At 47.2% G+C, this 20345-nt stretch overlaps 1 protein-coding gene across 6 annotated transcripts in view, besides 1 other annotated feature; it reads right to left on the minus strand.

Annotated features, from left to right (window-relative positions):
- The window catches only part of Kirrel (kirre like nephrin family adhesion molecule 1), a 96185-nt gene that overhangs the window by 59993 nt on the left and 15847 nt on the right, over positions 1-20345 (minus strand). For 2 of the 6 annotated variants that reach the window (XM_011240029.2, NM_130867.4), the window contains exon 2: positions 2392-2534. The exons of 2 other annotated variants lie outside the window; for them this stretch is intronic. In XM_011240029.2, the coding sequence (XP_011238331.1) occupies positions 2392-2524 (133 nt within the window). In that variant the 5' untranslated portion in view covers positions 2525-2534. Of the gene's footprint in view, positions 1-2391; positions 2538-20345 lie in introns of all 6 variants that reach the window. 2 more of the 6 variants (XM_011240028.3, NM_001170985.2) reach the window with 1 other exon arrangement.
- Positions 10967-13418: an enhancer, noted in NCBI's record as "VISTA enhancer mm1616". NCBI's record gives its function as "enhancer in: limb[6/8] | other[6/8]" and the evidence as "EXISTENCE:transgenic organism evidence [ECO:0001131][PMID:17130149]".

The raw sequence follows: 20345 nt of genomic DNA on the forward strand, positions 1-20345 counted from the left end.
TTCAGCTCAGTGGTATAGCACATGGCGAGTATGCATGAAGCCCTGGCTTCGATTCCTGATTCTAAAGACCAAAATAACAACAAAAGAGTGAAGAATATTTTCATCTATCTCTGAGCAAGAACTTAACGGTGTGTGATAATAGGCTGACAGGAGAAGAGACAACAATGGTAGAACTCCAGAGAAGGACTGAACAACTGCCTCGTGGGCTGGCCATAAGGAAAGCCACGCGTGAACTTCAAGGAAAGGAAGAGGAGGCACTGCAGAGAAGAAGACCCCAAAGCTCCTGCCTAGCCCAGAACTGCAAGCTCTCCCCTCAGAGCGAAGGAGGAAGGGGCTGGAAAGATGGATCGGTGCTTAGGGGGACTTGCTCCTCTCACTGAGGACTGCAGGTCAGTGCCTAGCGCCCATATCAGAGAGTTGACTTCAGCTCCATGGGATCTGAGGCTGTCTTCTGGCATCCTGCACAACTGTGTGTGCAAACACAAAGAGAGACACACACATAAGTAGAAAGAAAATAAATCTTTACCAAAAAAGAAAAGAAAAAGAAAGAAAAAAAGGAAGGAAGGAAGAAAAAAAGAGAGAAAGAGAAAGAGAGAGAGAGAGAGAAAGAAAGAAAGGAAAGAAAGAAAGAAAGAAAGAAAGAAAGAAAGAAAGAAAGAAAGAAAGAAAGAAAGAAAGAAAGAAAGAAAGAAAGAAAGAAAGAAAGAAAGAAAGAAAGAAAGAAAGGCAGGCAGGCTGCTTTATGCATTTGTTCAAACTTTACTCTGCCAGATGGAGGCATAACCCTGGTGGCCCAACTCATGGCTGTTCCTCTACATCTCTTGCCCCTAACTGGCCTCCTTATCAGAGCAACAAGAATCCTTGCTCAACAGATCTAGTCCCCAATTACATACCAAATGCCTAATACTTAATATGTTTTGCATATGCAGATGTATAGTTTCTGAATAAATGGAGTTTCTGTGTGGTAAGTATGTGGTGTATGTATGATGTGTGTGTTGTGTTTGAGGTGTGCATAGTGTATTTGCTGGGGGGGGGGGGGAGACTTGCTTATGTATCCCAGGCTGGCCTTGAACTCACAAACACATGCAGACACCTGCCTCAGTAAACGTGTAGGGTGTAGGCAGGAGACAACTTATTCAAGAGTTTATTCTCTCCGTCCACCATGTAGGTGAGTTCTAGGGAGGAAATTCGGGTTAACAGACAGTATTAAGTGCTTTTGCCTGCTGAGCCATCTCACCAGCCCATCTCCTTCATAATTTACTGGGTATCCTCAAAAGACAAAGCCAGAGTCCTTCCCTCTATGTTTTTGTAGTCAATGAACAAGGTACAATCAGTATTACAGTAAGTTCACAGAGTTCAGAAATCACACACCACACAGACTCTCCCTGTACAGGTAGCCCTCCTCACTACACACCTGCAAGACAGGCACCATTGTCTGATGAGAAAACTAGTGGCTCCAGAAGACTCAACGGCAGGGGAAGGTAAAGACGAGGTGACTGCATTTAGTGACTTCTGATTGACCTATCGACCCTGGGCCCTATAAAAGGTACCCAGGAAGTACCACTGGCAAATCCAGACCAACTTCAGTTACAAAAATTGAATCGAGACTCTCAAAATCTCAAGGACATTTGTGTGTATGCATGCATATGATGGGGAGAGGGAAATAATAAAAGGGAGGGGGAGAGACGGCAGAGGAAGTGTAAGAATCAAGGTATCTGCTGGCAGGCAACAAAGGGAAGCGTCTTCCTTCTCCTTCTCCACTAGGGAAGACATCCCGCCACCTGTTTCCCATCACAGCCTTCAATTCCCTCCTCATTCAGGGGACCTGAAACACAGAGCCGGCTCGCTGATTGATTTAAGTTTAATTCATTTGTGTAATATCCCTGTTCAGAGCAATGTCTAATTAACACTTTTGTTGGGGGGAATAAAACCTCCCATATTCATTAATGAATGGGGGAAGGGAGGAGAAGCCTTTGCAGGCAGCAACCCAGAGTCTACAGGGCTGGCTCTATCTTGGAGATGTCTTAATGAGACATGTCTTCATAATGGGATTATTGCTCCCTTTGGACTAGAAAAGCAAATGGGGCTGCGATCAGCTAGGGAATGGAGAGTCAGTAGTCCATGAGTCAGCAGGGCTGGGGACCTGGATTCTGGAAACTTCATTCAGGGAAGGGATACAGGGCTAGCAAGGCTCTCTCGGAGCTGCTCTCTCCTGACTCTACTTCCAAGCCTTCCCAGGCCTGGCAGAGAGAAACCACATCACAGATTTGTTTACGACATCACAATCTATAACATGATGCTTTATAAATGTTAGTTTACACGTTTCTGGAAACGACAAGTGACCAACACTGTTTAAGAGGCAAAGACTCTCAGAGAAATGGAGGAACTCACCCAAAGTCACAAAGATAAGATAAGCAACGACTAAGTGTGGAGCCCACATCTTCTGACTCAGAAACCTGGGCTTCTCAGGGAGCAGGCTTGATTGGCAGGTCATTAGACGTGTGCTAGGGCTCTCCAGAGTCATTCCTAAAGCCCTGCTGGGGATGAATGCAAAAAAGACATTAAAGTATGAACCTCAGCTTCCAGTGAAAGAGGAATCAGCTAAAATTATATGCAAGAGTCTAGGGCTGGAGAGATGGCCCAGCAGTTAAGATGACATGGGCTATCCCAGCAAGAGTATATCCCAGAAGCCACGTCAGGCAGCTCACAACTTGCCCATGACTCCAGCTGCAGGGAATTTGTTGCCTTCTTTTGGACTTTGAGGGTACCTGCATTCATACACACACACACACACACACACACACACACACACATAAATAACTTTTGAAAATGTGTCTTAAAATTATAACTATAAATTTCATTTATTATAAAATCACAGTAAGAGTTTGAAGTTGGGGGGGGGTGGCAGGGAGCTCTCAAGGGACTGTCAGAGGAATCTCAGTGCTCATTTGAGTGGCCTTAGGGGACCTGTGCACCCTGCCCAGGCTTCTATTTTTATGCCTGAAGAAGCCTCACAAACCATGCCTTGCCCCATGCAAAGGATTTGTTGAGGTCCAATATGCATAAAGGAGAGGAGAGAGACAGCAGCCACAGGCCCACAATGAGGAGAAGAGATTTTCACAGCTCATCATCCTACATTTTAAAATGTTTGCACCACGTGCATTTAGCTCCTAAAAATATAAATTAAAATTTCACAAGACGACTTTAAGCCCCCAGGTTATACATTTTTACACATATAATCCCACTGAATTCTCTGGGCAGTCCTGTGTGGTAGAGATAATTTTCTCAATTGCCTATGAAGCAACGGAGGCTCAGCAAACACTAGATAAGTCAGCTGGCCTCAGATATGTGACTAACTATTCGGTGGTCCAGGATTAAAATTCTTATCTTTCTGATTTCAGAGCTGCAACCTCATACTTTCTCTCTTCCCGACATTAATTATATATGCTTATTCTATATTAAAAGCTCAGTGTTAGATGAAATTGCTATATATTGAAGAATAAATTTCACTATATTGCTACGGGTGGAGGGGGCTGAGACTCTCTCATCATTATCTAAACATAGGATCCCATAACTATTCGCCTTACACAACCCATTCAACTGCCCACTGGCCGCATAAAGAGAACTGTTTTAAAAATAATATATCTATACTCTTAAATATTCACTTTTGTATGTGCACACATGGGGCAGATGGCAGCTGCTGTTTTTTTAATGGTAAGGGGAAGGGAGAATTAGAATGGCTATTGAACATGTCCGTCCTGTGCGGCATGGAGACCCACCCAGGCAACTTGCCTCACAGAGTCTGGTAAATAGTGTAGATTCTTCCTCTAACTCCTCTGTCTACTGCCCTAGGCATTCAATCCAGGCCGTTGTCTCTGGTTTTGACCACAGTCCATGCAGGCACGGGTGGGCCACATGTATCTCTTCACATGTCCACAGTGAGCCAGACACAGATATGTGCTTAATGAAGGCTTGTGCAGACAACCGCAAAGACAAAGATCATCTTTTTAACATATAGGGAAGCAAGGCTTAATGTTTCAGCATTCAGTGTCATAGGTCAAAGACACAGGAAACTCTTGGAGAAGGTCAGGGTCTGCAGCCTGGCCTCTCGGTCATGAGTTTACCTACTGGAAGATGGAGATAATATCTCTTCATGGACTTGCAGTGAAAATCACACATAGAAACTGTGAATCCCTTACTAAATGGAAGATCATTATGCATCAATAAAAAGGAGAATAGACACCAAGGATGCATATAACTGTTATAGTCTTGCCTAGCTTGCACAAGCCCTTGGTTTGATATCCAGACAAAAATAAGGAGAAAAATAAAATTTAAAAATAGGTAAGCAAGCAAACCCCCAAGATGCTGCAGTCCCCAAACTCCCAGCAGGAAAATGACTCCTGGGTGCTGCATTTTCAGCATCAGAAACTGCTTTGTTCACCCTGGTCCCTGTGCCTTACATAAAACTTGGCACATCAGCAAATGAGAGAAATACCCTAGAGAGAAAGTCCTAAAGCTTGCTGGACCCAGCTAGGGAGCAATTAAACAGGAAAGGAACAGCCCAAGCTTTCCCTAAATTCCATCAAACTTGCATCAACTCATCTCGAGCCATTCTGGGAGGGACACTTCACACAGGTCCATGTCACCACCCCATCCCAGCATTACACGGGCTTAAATGACAAACTAGTTAGAGGAAATTATGGTGCAGTTCACCCTGAGGACACAGGTGACCATGGGATCTTGGGCAAGCAGACAAGGCCAACCGAGTCACAGTGTGGCTAGGGTAAAAAGGCTGTGTTTTACAGAAGGCGAAGGTCAAGGGTCAGTCGTGGAGAAAGCTGGAGCAGGCTGAACAGTTATCTGCTGTTTCACACCTGGTGGCAGAAGTGAGCAGGTCCCACCTCGAAGACCAGGGGGAGTTACAGGAGTAGCATTAGCCCTCCTGAGAATGTGCTGTGGAGATGGGAGCACTGGTCTTTTCTGAAGTTGCCAGGTTGCTTCCTGGGGCTTCCCCAGACCTGTCCCAAAGACTGAAATCTTATTTATTAACTTACCCCAAAGGTTAAAACATCCCCCAGACTTTCTCATAAGACTTGATTTCTGCCACTCAGAGCTTCCTAGTTACGCTACTCATAGGGCAATTCAGCGTCTCTGGCCTTGCTCTGAGGAGACCTACTATGTACTAAGTTCCCAGCCTGTCCTGCTCCCCCACAGCTATTACTAACAAACAAACAAACAAACACCAGCATAGGCTCTAGGGCAGCCTGTCTGCTTCTAAGTCCACAACCTTGTCACATCCTATCTGTGACTTTGGATAGTGTCTTAGGGTCTCTCTGTGTGTTAGATACCCCTTGTGTCAAATAACGGGGCTAATTAAACAGCCTCCTAAAATCACTTGCTGTCACTTTGGAAGGTACCAACACATGGTTAGTGCATGCATGTGGAAAACAACACGAAGAAATTGACTCAAGACCTTGCAGGTGATTATAACCAAGTCTGTCTGACTTGAAAATCCATGTTAGGCCCAACTTTGATGTTATCACATTTCTCAAAGCACGCTGCCTTCCATCTCTCATGGACTTGCATCAGGCTATAAAACCCCTCACGGAGAAGGATCTCCAAACCACCTTTCTGTTCTCTATAAGGCCTAGCGCATCAGCCAGAGACCCACAAACAGGGAGAAAGAATACTTTAGTTCCAGGGGTCAGCATCTCCCCTCTGTAATGGCCGTGTGAGAAGCATCAGTACAGACAGACAGAAGAGTACAGACAGACAGAAGAGGTACACCACAGAGCTCCTGGAGAGGAAAGCCATGACTGTGGCCATTTCCTCTCTCCTGCTTCTCCTGTGGCTTCTGGCCTCCTCACGACTATCCAGAGCTCACCTGAGAGAAAATTAGGGCCCCAAACTCCAAGGAAATTAGTGCACATTCTGTCATAGCAGCCAGGCCATGCAGTAGAAATGCAAATCTGCCTCCAGGGAGACATGGTAGGGACCCTTTTTCACCCTTCACCACAGTTAACTACAGATCCTGCCCCACCCTGCACCATCCTAGTGCCAAGCCACTTCCTGCTGCCCTGCAGCCCTGCTGCCCTGCTGCCTGGCCCAGCAGTTCTTGGACCACAAGACGCCCTGTTGCTCAGGAGGGTGGAGGCATACTAGAGAGTGTAACAGGCATGGTTCTCTAGCCTTGCATTTTCCTCGCTCTCTTCCTCTCACACCCCATACCTCCCTGGCCCTTTGTTTTCCCTCCCCACAGGCTCTCAGGCTCATGGCTCCTTTGCCCACCTTGCCCACTCTATTCATCCTGTCCCCAGCTTTCTCTGACTACCTCCACTTCTTTTCTCCACAGCTTCCTTCTCAGAGCCCCACCCCCATCTCCATCTCCCCTTTGTTTCTCTTCTCAGGCCCTGGCCGCCCTTTCTCCTGCTGCAACCTTAGCTAGCTCACTCAGAGGCCAGCTTCACTTCCTTGCTTCTGCAGTCTTGTTCCACCCGCCCCCTTCTCAACCCCACCCAGCCGCCCCTCACTGGTGTTTTCCTCTTTTCCACACTCCCCTTCTCACAATTTCCTCCCTTCCTGCTTTCATCCACCCTCCTGCCTCTCTTATTCTAACACTCAATGAAGAGGTATTGTGCACAGTTCTGGCCTGGCGGGAGAGTTTGGTAAATCTCTGGAGGACCTGGCCAGCGTTAGTGTAGCCCAAGAGCCACTTGCAAGCAGCGAACAGGGAGTTCAGGGACAATTTAAAGTTTGTGGAGTCAGGACTAAGGATGCTGTCTCCACCCAGAGGCAGTGCCCCAGGCTTTGTGGAGAGTGGGTGCAGGTCAGCTTGGTGACAGGTACCTGCCAGCCACACCTAAGCTGCCACATCTGCTGTTAAGGAAGCCTAAAGGGAGAGCCCAATTGAGATGGCTTCTTCATTTAAGGGCAAGAAATTCCAACTTCTGATTAGCCTCTCTGGTTTCAGTCCTGAGGTCAGTGGAGCTGAAGGGAGGGAGTTTCAGTCTTCCTCAGGGGTCCCCACGTTACTTACTCATGACATGAGTTCCACACCCTTGTCTCTCTCTCCTCCCTCTTTACTTTCAAGCTCCGTTTTTCTAAGACGGTCCAAAAGGAAGGGATATCTTTCCCAACAGTATAACTTGAACATTTCCTTCCCGTTTTCTAAAATTGCACTCCTTCCAAGAAATCTTTCAACTGACTTGACCATAAATCTGGGAGAGACCTGAGGAATTATTTAAGTCCATCTTTATTTGTACATAAGACCCTGATTGCCAGTGCAGTGATAAACATTGCTCAGTCCATGTGGTGGTTTAAAGATGATGCCACCCCCCCCCACACACACACACAGGATTGTATGTCTGAGTAATTGGTCCCCAATGTGGTGAAACTGTTTAGGAAGGATTAGGAGGTGTGGCCTTGTTGAAGGAGGCGTGTCACTGGGGGTGGGCTTTGAGGTTTCAGACAACTCATGCCCAAGTCATCAGCAGCTGCCCTAGCTGCCTGTCTCCTTGCCTTCACTCCACCATCACAGACCCTAAGTCTCTAGAAGCCCAATTACAACTCTTTCTCTTACAAGCAGCCTTAGTCATGATATTTTGTCACAGCAATAGAAAAGTAACTAATACTTCCAGAGAGTATCTATTGGCAATGAAAAAAGTTGTCCAAGTTTCTGTTTCCTGTTTCTTCTGCTTGATCTCTCTCTCTCTCTCTCTCTCTCTCTCTCTCTCTCTCTCTCTCTCTCTCTCTCTCTCTCTCTCTCTCTCCCTCAGCTGCCTGCTACTCAAAGAAGGGACAATTGATGGCCCTGCCTGGAGGGTAAGGGATTCTCCTCTGCCTTAAAGTGCCTTTCTACATATTCAATCTCTGTGCTATATTTGATTGAATGTTGTTGGTGTTAAACAAAAACTCGTTTAGCTGTGAGCTCTTAGGAAGATAGTAAGCACTTGTATTCCTTCACCTGTTTCCTCAACACCTAACTGTACCTGGCACCCTGCAAAGGCCTGCCACAGTGACAGTCAAAGGAAAACATGTTGTTGATATCTAGAACAACAGATATGCGTCAACAGGAGGGTAGAGGGGAAACGAAATGACAAAATCTGGCATAGTCCACGCAGAGACAGCGATCACCCACACTCCCCAGCACCTCAAAGGACAGTTGGGCTACAGAAGGAATGGCGATGGACACCACTTACACTTTTGCCTTTTCCAAGATCACGGTATGACCATCCAGGCCAGGGACTTTACATCTGGGTGGAACTCTTCATGGCTGCAGGCCAAACCAGGGAGAACTGTAGAAGATACCTGGAACCCTGGAACCCTATCATTGAGTGGGCCCCACTGGAACCCTATCATTGAGTGGGCTCCACTGGCTCTTCTCCACCCATCCCATCCCAGGTTCAAGATCTAGCCTCATTTGACCCACACTGAGCATATATATATATATATATATATATATATATATATATATATATACATAGATAGATAGATAGATAGATAGATAGATAGATAGATAGATAGATAGATAGATAGATAGATCAGGAATCCTGGGGAGGAGCAAGCTGGAAGCCAGCTAGGCCCAAATCACTTCAGCAGAAGCCCTGTAGACACCCTCACACAAGACAGAGAGGGATGAGTATGGTGGAAGGATGGAAGAAACCTGGCCCAAGAGAGCCTGCCTGCCTGAACACATGGTCCTTGGCCTCCCTCCCATCCAGTTACTGCACTGTCTCACCTCATCTGTACCTGGCACAATCTCTCTAAGATTGTACGGGGAGTTAGTTCACTTCTTCCCAAGGCCTTCCATTTTGGTGGTAAGGAAAGATCCAGGACAAGTCCTGACTTTTAGGAGTTGGCACATCTGCAGCAGGGATGCAGGACTGGTTAAGGTCACTCTAGCCAGTGCAGCTCTGGGGGCCAAAGACAATAGGTGGGGCTAGGAATCTAGCTCACTTGTCTCGTGTGTAAGAAGCTCTGAGTTCCGTCTCCAGTACCACATAAACTGGGTGCCATGGTATAAGCCTTTAAGCCAGCTCTCAGGAGGCAGACAGAAGAAGGACAGAAATTCAGGTTATCCTTGACTACATAGTGAGTTTGAGGCCAAGCCTACATAAAAGACTAGGAGAAACACACACACACAAGTCTACATAAAAGACTAGGAGAAACACACACACACACACACACACACACACACACACACACACACACTTTCTCTCTCTCTCTCTCACACACACACACACACACATACTTTCTCTCTCTCTCTCTCTCTCTCACACACACACACACACACACACACACGTACACATAACAAAACAGTGGCGGCACTTAGCCATAGCAGGAAGAATCTTTGCTAGAATGGAAGTCAGTAGTCAGGTCTTCCAGCCTGGCTGAGCAGTGTGCTTTGAACGGGTCACATTCCTTTTCTGGTCTTCAGTTTTCTAACCCAGGAACCAGATCATCTCCAAGGTCCCTTCCAGAACTGACCCCCGGAATAGGGTAGGTGTTCAACACAACAATCTCTGTGGCAAGATTCCCTTCTTCTGGATATCTATAACATTCTCCACATCCCTCCACCCTTCTAGCTGCGTTTAGTGGGAAATGGCCGCTCTAATCTTCTTCGATTCTTACCTTCCCCCATCCAGGTGTTTAGCAATTGGAATGTAGCCTCCTTAGCTGACCCACTGTTCCAGAACCCACAGAAGCTGCTCACTAAGAAGCCAGGTGCATATGGCTTTCCCAAGCTCCACCCCTCGGCCACAGTCACTCACACACCTGGAGTGGATTTCTTTCCTCTCCTGCAACCCAAAACTCTTGGCTCCTCTGAGCCTTGCTGTGAATTTAACCTCGTTCAGAAAACCTAGCCAAACCAGCACCATCCACATCACAGTCAATCCTATTTCCTGTCTTTCTGGTGTTTAACCCCTTGAGTCACATCATATGTATCTGCAGCATATGTATACATGCTGCATATAATGTATGGTTCGAATTATATGTGCATCATTCATATATACGTAGACGTAAGCACATTTATATCTATATATCTATATCTAGCTATATATGTAACAATGGGCATTCTTCTGAAAGCTTCAGGTTAACAGTGGGACTAAGGAGAGTCCCACCCATTCCTTCCACTACTGTCATGCTATAAAGCTCCTAAGGGCCTTGTGGTCTTCTCCAGAAGGTGAGACTACAGAAAGGTAAAAACATACAAATGTAACGTATTATGGGAAGGAGATGCTACCCAGTGGAGACTCATGGGTAAGGATGCTTCTTTCCACCCACAGACATACAAACAAGTTACAGGTAAGAGGAGCTTCAGCGACTACTGCTCATCACCTTTAAATCCAGCAGGGACGCAGAGGCAGTCAGGTCTATGTGAGATCGAAGGGCAGCCTGGCCACAATATGGAGGTCCAGGCTAGTCAAAGCCACATAGTAAGACCTTGCCACACCCCCCCCCAAAAAAAAAGAAAGAAAAGAAAAAATAAAAGTAAAGAAAAAAGTTTTGCCCAGCCCAAGTTTGTCATGTTAGGACTGTTGGAGGCCCGAGGAGGTTAGATAGTTTTTACAAAGTTAAGAGCAGACTCAGGAAGAAAACGAAGATGCAGGGTACCTGGAGAGTCAAAACCAGAGGAGTGAAGCAGCCAAGAGGAAAGTGCACAGCACGGAGCCAGTCGGGTGGCTTCTGCTCTCTCAGTGAACCCTGGGTCGTGGTCACCGAGAATGGGGACACAGTTGGAAGAATGAAAATATCTCATATTTCTCATTCCCAAAACGGACAGCTCTGGGACACAGCGTTTCTGACCCAATGATTGAGGCTTTGATTGAGATGGCAGCCCACACTGGTCATTTTTAGGCTGTTGAGGTTGGGTCCACAACCTTCTAGGCTCAGCCCATGTCCCAGAATGGGTAGCGACAGCAAGAATCACAGCGGATATGGGCTGCTGCTTCTTCCTCCTCAGACCCACAATTCCTCCGCTCTCGAGGCAGCCCTATCATCAGCTGTAATGAAACACGGATCTCAGTCATCTACCGTCTATCACGCCACACCAGCAGGGGTGTGGGCCACACTGAGGTCAGTTCTGATTGGCGCTGGAACTCGTGGTGGAGAATTTTTAGCAGCAACTATTATCCTATAGGGAAGATAGCACACACACACACACACACACACACACACACACACACACACATACATACATACACGGTTTTCATCTTCTCAGAGTACATGTTACATGACAGCATAAATTGCTGAGCTGGAGGACAAACCAGACTGTGTACTGAACATTCATTACAGAGACTCGACAAATGGATAATCTAACCCCCCAGGACAGGGATGTTAACTCAACAAGGTTGCTATTCTTCCCAATTGTGTGTGTGTGTGTGTGTGTGTGTGTGTGTGTGTGTGTGTGTGTGTGTGTGTACACTTACTGTAGAGCAGCTGCTCTGACACTCCACTATGAGGTTAATAACATAACCAAGCCACATTCTGTCTCCTGAAGATCAGAGAGCACCGGGCAGTAAACAGCTCACTCTAGTTCAGCAGGGACAGAATCTACAGAGGTACAGGCAGTTGCTCTGGAAGCCCAAGGGGATGGAGCAGTTATTCTTTGGGAAACTGAGAGGGCTCCCTGGAGGGCTTGCAAAACGCATCTGGATGGCAGACTGGGCAGAGGCGGCCTGGACTGCCCTGCGCAGGACACGGAGGGGAGACATGCAAACAGACCCCTACAGCCTAGTGACTTAGGAGGGATCTCATCCCAGGTGAGGCAAAGCACAAGCCTCAGGGGTGTCTAGACAGACAGACAGACACTCCTGCCCACTGCTTGCAGCCACCCCTATCTCCTCTTAGTGAGCTTCTTCTTAAGGAACTTTCCTCTCACTGAGAGCTGAAAGAAAGAAAAAAATTCACCCTGGGAACAAATTCCTGTGCGAGTCCACAACAGTTTATTTTCAACTTCAAAATTACTCAATTCAGCACTAATTTTTCTGGGATTCCCACATCTGGGGACTTTTTCTTTGGGAAGATTGTTACAGTGGGGGCTTTTGTTTCAGCCGGCCGCCCCTCTAAACTCTTTTAATTGAGCCTGTTTTAAAACAAAGGGAAAAGAATCAGGAGAGGAGGCAGCTCCCTTTGCCTCCAGCCCCTTGCCCCAGCTCTGCGGTTAACACTCAGCAATGATCCTACAAGCCTGGAATCTGAGGAATTTCCTGCCTGTGCTCCCTGGAAGAGCCGAGAGAGAACCTAGCAATTAGGCCTCCAGTTTCCATTCCTGCCTTCTTCCACCACAGCCAGTGGACTGAGCGAAAAGCTGGTGGAGGGCCTGGGAGGACCGCATCTGTACGGTCCTGCGGCTGAGACAGCGGTGCCCAAGGTTACTCTCTCCTTCCTTTCTCGCCGATCAATCACATCTTTTCCTTTGTCTGCCTGAGAGAGTGGGAACAGTAAGGGACACGAAGAGTTGTAATCCTTCCCGAAGCCATCTTGTTTCTCTGCAGTGTTTCTCTCCCCTCAACACCACAGGAGTCCAGGCACTCCGAGGCTGCCCACCCCATCCTCTGGGGCTATTGTCATTCGCCCTAAGCCCACATGCTCGTCACGGGTCTGTTCCAGGGAGCGGGTCACAGGACTGCCTGCCCCAGGCAGTATGTCTGCCTAAGGGATTTCTAAGAGGCAGGTTAGAGGCTGTGGACCTCTGTATTTTGGTTCAACTTAGAGACAGAGAGGCAAGAAGATGAAAGGCATTCCCAGGTTGTCTGAAGGAACCACACACAGGTTTTGTGGGTGCTGCAGCAGCTGTGTGTAGCAGAAGCAAATTTTTCTTTTAATTATGTTTAGCTCCGGCTAACATTGAAATCAGGTCCTATGTTCTCTCAACTTATCAATTGGTGGCTGGATTCCAGGTACTAGGGCAAAAGCAGCCTGGGACTTAAAAACTTGCCACAAATAGTTCCCAAACTGGCCAAGCCAATCCCTTAGCAGGGCCTGCTAGGCCACATCTGTGTGGCCTCCTGCCAGAGTGCTGTCCCCCACTTCCCTACCCCTGTAGACTCTAGAGATCCCTGCAGTCCAGGGTCCTGCTGGCAGCACTTCCTCATTCTAGCTGTCTCACAGCACTGTATCCCTAGCTTATATGGAACCTACTTTACAGCAAAGGGTATTCTGAAACCCCTGATCCTCCTGACTCAGCATCTCGTGCTGAGTGGGAACTAGACCTAGCTAATTGTCTCATTCTTATAATGCATGTATTTTTATTTTATGTGCATTGGTATTTTGCCTGCATGTGTCTATGTGTGGTGTCAGAATCCCGGGAACTGAAGTTACAGAGACCTATGTACTGTCATGTGTGTGCTGGGAATTGAACCTCCTCTGGAAGAGCAGCCAGTACCCTCAACCACTAAGCCATCTCTCCATCCCCTAATTGTCTCTTGATAGCCTTCAATAATCCTCCATGTAACTCTCTACTGTCTCTCTTTATCCATTCAGAGGACATCTCTGAGTTGTCTCTGCCCAAAGTCTCAGAAACGCTAATGGTTGCAGTGACTCAACACCTTCCCTGTCTGCCATCTTAGTCATGGCGGCGACAGGGCAGTGATCTCCCTACTGACCAAGAATGTTGCCCAGTCCTAAGCCTTACCAGATCTCAGCTCTGCTCACTGGCTTCTCTTTCCCTCTCCACAAACAGAAGGCTGGGATGACAGCCAGCACTCAAGACCTCTACCTCCAGCCCCTGGAGTTTCCGTAGACTCTTGACAATTCTGACACAGTATGGAACTAAAATGGCTGCTTCCTGCTTCCCCTTCCTTCTCTTGTTGAGTCTTTGCTCTCCACACACTCTGCCAGCCACAGAGGAGCCAGACTCAGAAATCCTCCACGTCTTCAGTGGGAATAGCCACTGGTCTACACATTTCCTCCAACTCAAGATATTTGCCTTTTGAGGGCCAATTCCCAGTTCCCCCACCCCTGCCCTGCCCTCACATTCCCTTCAAACAAAGCTTTCCTGTTAGGTTTTGACCCTGATGAAGATTCTTAACTGATTTTTTTTGCATTTCCTTTCCCCCTTCCTTTCTCAATTCTGAAGGGTCTTTTGTCTTCTGAGTCAAACAGCTCAGACTGAGGGGACTAGAGCTCTCTCTCTCTCTCTCTCTCTCTCTCTCTCTCTCATAATCAACTGGGAAAGAATGAGGGAGGGGGCGATAGAGGAAGTGGGTATAGGTCTGGAAAATTCAAGGCCAGCCTGGGCTATATAAAAATCCTTCTTCTAAAAATAAAAATAAACAAATACAGGTTGTATGTCGGGGGGGGGCAATTATGAAATTATTTTCTTTCTTAAAAAAAAACAATGGAAATAAAAAAGGGGGAGGCCTTGAAAATGTGAAAGGAAAAAGAGGATCCTGGAAGGAGAGGGGAGGCAAAAGAAGGAATAGAAAACAAGGGAAGCCTGCAGACTTCTTAAGCAAGGGAGAGAGACAAGACATGTATCCACTGAGTAGCTTCTCCAATTCAGAGGAGGAAAAAAAAAAAACTGGATTCACTCCAGCCTGTGAGCCTGGGTCTATCAGTCCAACCAGTGATCTCACATGCAATTGTCATGAATGAGTATGGGACTCAGCCAAACAGGGTTCCAAGGTTCCTTCTTACCCTGGTCCCAGCAGGAGTGGAAGGATTGGTGGCAAACCAACACACACAAAAGAAATGGAACTAGATAGAGCCTCCCCCTTGAATGAAGGCAGGTGGCTCCCAGCTGAGAAACAGGCCTCTCTGGGGCAGCTCTTATCCACCTACTCTGTCTTCCTGAGACGGCATTCTCTCCCTGCCTGGCGGAGCAAAACAGAATCAATGAAATGCTGCCAGTTCTTCAGTGATACATACGTTTCTCACCCTGAAGATTATCCGTGGAAAAAAATCTTAATCCCGGGCAGACTTTTACACCCAGAATGTTTGAGTATGAGCAAGGAATTAGAAGCTTGCTTAAATAGCATCCAAGTCAATTCGAAAAAGCAAACAAGCCTGGTTAATATCCTCAAAGACATGAAGCATTCCGCAGTGTGTGTGGAAAAGATGAAAGGAATCAGGTTAGTGGGTGTTAAAATGTTGAGGCACCGTCCAGTACAGTCAACGGGGCGGGGTGTTCACTGCAGGTGACCTTTAAACTGAGGAGTTCTCTGAGGTCTCCAGTCCCTCTTTACAGAGCCTCTAATGGAAGGCTAGAGATGATGCGGGTTATTTGTTTCCATGAAACAGTAGTTGGCATTTTCTCTGCTTTCTTACTACTGGCCAAGTGCGACACTGTGTTAATACAGCTTAACTCATTTAATTAGTTTATTTGCTCCATAAAAGATTTGAGGCAACACAAATAGACACATCTGGTCAGTAATATAAAAAGTAAACTAAGAGAACAGCGAGTGGGAATGGTTACGGCTAGGAGAGGGGAAAGACCACTTAGGTGTGTGTGTGTGTGTGTGTGTGTGTGTGTGTGTGTGTGTATGTGTGTGTGTGTGTGTGTGTGTGTGTGTGAGTGTGTGTGAGTGAGTGTGTGTGTGTGAGTGAGTGAGTGTGTGTATGTGTGTGTGTGTGTGTGTGTGTGTGTGTGTGTGTGTGTGTGTGTGTGTGTGTGTGTTTACCAATGGGTCCTCATGAAAAGATGCTAACACGGGCAACATTGTTCAGTGCACACCACAGGCACCATGACAAACGCTCAGCTCAGTCAGGGCAAAGACTATTTGGTCTTGGTTCACAACTTACCACCCTGATGCCTGACTCTCTAAAGGTAAAACTGACAGTATTTCCAGGAAAGGACTAGAGTGAGCATTCACAGAGAAACTCGCTGTGGCATCAAACACAGCCCCAGCGATGCCCCCGGCAGAATGCTGTTCCTCTGGACCTTTGGAGGAATGCGGCAAGAGCCCTGTCACCCCAAGGCTAGGGCAAGCTTACCCTCCAGAAAGATTTTATTTTCTTTATTTTTTTACCTTGTTCTGAGGAGCTGGGACTACAGGAGGGCAGAGGACTAGACAGGCATGGCTGAGCCTGGAATTCCTGGCTGCCTCTTTGAAGTTTTCTTGGTGAGCTAGGGGTGGGGAATGGACGGGAGACACCAGGCAGAAGTAGGCCAGATCTTAGGCCAGTCTCCTGACACATGCAGGACTAAAGAGCCCGCAGTGTGTTACTTAATTATCTGTAAATGGTTTTTGTTCCTGTCTTTAAACATTTACCTCTATTGAATAATCTTTCTCCTTCTACCTCCCCCTTTTACAAGCTATCTCCTTTTCTTTGCTGTTGCTATGGCAACAACTCCAGGCATATAACCGCTCTCGGATTTTAAATAAAAGTTGAGACTTCTCTCTTTCCCTTCCCCCTCTTTTTTCCTCCTTTTTCATCTTTCTAGGGATGAGGCTTGTCTCGTTTCCTCTTCCCTTCACCTTCCTGGCCGCCTTCCATTTCACACCCGGCGGTTTCTTTATCAAGTTCCGTCATTTTCTCTTTGCATCAGCCTCCTGTCTAAGCCCTCTTCTCTGTCTTTGGGCTTCCAAACTGGTCTGAACCTCCTGGTAGCCATGACAGCAATAGTTGAGCCCCCGAGGAGGCATGGGGACAAAGGCTTATCTGGGGAAAATAGGGACCTGCTGGTGGTCCAGGACCTGGGGAAGGGTCAATCTATGCTCCCGAGGGTTCACAACCTTCCTTTCTGAACCTTAAATCCTTTAGTGGCCATGGGCAGCAGGCTCCTTATATTGCCAACCACCTGACACCCAGAGAGGCCTTTCAGATCTGCACAGGGAAGGCAAAGCAGGGCGGGCTGGGGAGAACTGGAGGAGGCAGGAGTTTTCTAGCATGTGCTGGTGGCTACTAAGAAGTTATGGTAAGCAGGGCCAGGAGGGGAGGCCCACAGCTCTGATCCTCACCTGGCGCTTCCTTATTCTCCATGTTTTTATTTGTATCGTTCAGGGGTAGATGAAATCTTGACTTTCAAGATTCTTAACACTCTTAAGGTGTCCAAGGCCTGGGAGATGGCTCAGCAGACATTTCAGGGATGGGCCCTTCCATCCTTGCCAGGTAAGAAGGCAAGATGGAGGCGAGCATCTAAGACTGTTATCTGCCATCCCCAGGGGTAAGATTTTGCCCATTTAAAGCAGAGGTATGGTAGATCTTCCAGTGCCCTTTCCGGGAATCAGAGCCTCATCTACGAGATGCCCAGGACCTGTGCTTGCCCCCTTCCTAACCCAAACCTTGGATGGAGATAAATCATGGCTTAAACAGGAAGCTTACCATTTCCAAAACGGATGAGGGGATAAAACATTTCCTCATTATCATTAACTGAAAACCTCTCAATTTTATGAAATATTGATCTAGGATATATGTGTGAAGGGAGGTGGAGACATGCGGCAATTTTGGAAACTCTACGACTGGAAGTTAGGCCTTTCTCCTTCTGGCTCCTCCTCATGCGAGCTCAGGGGTCCTCAGGTGGGGGCAACTTTGCTTCACAAGACACTTCTGGTAACATCTGAAGGATCATTTTCTGTCACACCTAGAGAGGGGGTACCACTGGCTTTCGGTGTATAGAAAGCAGTGCAAGGAAGGGTCATCAATCAACGATCAGCTATATACCCACTTAAGAAAGTCATTGTGGGGCTGGAGAGATGGCTCTGGAGTTAAGAGCACCGAGTGCTCTTCCTAAGGTCCTGAGTTCAAATCCCAGCAACCACATGGTGGCTCACAACCAACCATCTGACGCCCTCTTCTGGTGTGTCTGAAGACAGCTACAGTGTACTTACAAATAATAATAAATAAATCTTTGGGCTGGAGGGAGCAGGGTTGACCCGAGTGAGCAGAGGTCCTAAATACAATTTCCCACAACCACATGAAGGCTCACAACCATCTGTACAGCTACAGTGTATTCATATACATAAAAATAAATAAAATAAATCTTTAAAAAAAAAAGAAAGTCATTGTGACATTCTGAGCCCAAATTTCTTTACCTCTAAATTCACATTTTATACTAACACACAGTTTTGAGTGCTGATGTCAGGCACTGGGGAGTAGACAGATACAAGACCAAGACAGAGAGAGACCATGTCACCTATATTCTCTCTACTTTGGGGGGTGGGGGGCAATGAACTCATGATCTACCTGGGAAAGGGACTTGTATAAGGGCACAGTCAGAACCCTGGGCACTCCGCACCATTGACTATTAAGATAAAACAATAAGACTGGCATAGACTACCCATGAACGGCAAAACCATCCCAGAGACTGCACTGAGCTTATCAAAATGGTCTCAACTGTCACCCTGTGATGACAGCATAATTCTTCTACGTCTAGGTGAAGGGACCTGCACAGGCCACACTGAAAGGAGTTTCTGGATTTCACTCCAGCAGTCCAAATTCCATCTTCCTCTTTTTTTTTTTCCAGAAATAAAAGAAGGACATGTTCCTTCTGGATCCTACACAATACCTAACAAGTTCCCCCTTTGCTTCAGGTCAACCTGAAGCCCCCAAAAGAGCAAGCAACCGTGTCTAGGTAAAAGAGTCAATGAGGTCAAAGCCCAGGCACCTGCTTCATCTCCCATCCTAAGCCAACCTAGGCAATCCGACTCATTCTGAGCAACCAGGGGGAGATGGCAATCAAGAGAGAGAGAGAGAGAGAGAGAGAGAGAGAGAGAGAGAGAGAGAGAACACCAAAGACCCAGGAGTCAAAGTTTTAGCAAAGTGGGAGAAAGAACAGAAGAGAAGGGGAACCAGCTAGCTGGGAGCCTTGAGTATACAGGGAGCTGCCTTCAGATGAAAAGAGAGAACTCGATGTGGGAGGGGGCAGAGTGGAAGGAAAGAAGATGCTGAACACAGGAAAAGGGTCTAAGGAGAGATGGCTGCGGCCTGACCTTGACATGGGCATCTCTGTGGACCTAGTCACAAGATTTCCTGACTCACTCCATCACCTCATCCTCCCCCTCCCCGTCCACCAATGTAATTCTCAAGCTTCCTTGCTGTCATCTCACGATCCTGAGGAAAAGTGAGAACACGCCACACGTGTGTGTACACACACACACACACACACACACACACACACACACACACACACTCCAGAGGCCTCTACTGACCCATACCTCTGCCATAGGCTGTCCTTGAGCCTTCCCTTCCTACCATAGTAGGTTCCACTCAGCCCCTTCAATGCTTTCCCTGCTCTGCTTTCCCAGCAGTGAACATGAAGAAAAGCTAAGGCTCATGAACGAGCCTGGAGTTTGCTGTTTGTTTTGTTTTGAACAACGCGTAATCCCGGGGCCTTGGGGAACTTGCAATTTGGCTGGAAAACTGAAAGGTCAGTACTTTAAAATTGAGAATCTGTAAACAGATACAATGGGAGGCCTAGTGAGGACGGGTTCTCTCCTGGAGGCAAACTCCACGCAGGGGACAGATGCCAGGTCCCGAGGGTCAAGGTGGAAGGACAAGAAGCCTCCCTCCATCAGGAAAGTTTTACTCTTTATGGAGTCCTGCAAGCTGGAAGTCGAAGGCCCTGGTTTTCATTTTGTCCCCTCCCCCACAGCTCAGCTCTGGTTGCCCTCTGAGATGATTAAAACCAAAAGAATTTCAGTGTCTGGAATTCACTTTTCACCACGGTGCCGTTGGCTTCCTTTTCTCTCCTGCAGCCTTTCCTCTTGGGAGAGCCCGTTTGCTTCACTCCTTTCTTCTGGCTCCGAGATGGCTCCCAGTACACACCAATTAACTTTGTTTTCATTTGGGGGGTGGGGAGCTGAAGGGAGGGGGAGCTTAGGGGTCTCAGGCAAAGGGGAAAGAGGAAGGATGGGTGGAGGGACCTTGATCTTGCTGGTTAAAATTCTCAGAAAAAGAAAAGAGGCAAAACAGCTCTCAGAGAAAGAAATCTGCCAAATGTTTATATTCCCACAAGACTGAAAAACCTTTTCATAGACCAAAGCTAAAGTTCAGAGAAAAGCCAGAGCATGCTTCTTCAGGGGGAACATTTTATCAACATGAATACATAAGTACCCACACCCTTCCCTTGGTGGGGTCCCCACATCCCCCACAGGTCAGGGCATCTAGCCCCAGGGCAGTGTGTGTGTGTGTGTGTGTGTGTGTGTGTGTGTGTGTGTGTGTGTGTGCAGTAATTGGTATTTACATACATCTGTATTTGTGGTGGTGGGGTGTATGAGTGTGGTTATATGTAGGAGTGTGTATGGAGGTGTGGGATTATATGTGTGGGGTGTGTATGTGTGTATAGGTATAAATGCATGCATGTATGTCTCTGTATGCTTACGTGTGTGTATGAAGGGTGCACATGCATATGTGTTGGGGAGTTCCCACACATCTGACTCCAAGCCCATATCAGATCTAAA

This window comes from Mus musculus, chromosome 3 (genome assembly GCF_000001635.26).
Source record: "Mus musculus strain C57BL/6J chromosome 3, GRCm38.p6 C57BL/6J".
NCBI classification, from domain to species: Eukaryota; Metazoa; Chordata; class Mammalia; order Rodentia; family Muridae; genus Mus; species Mus musculus.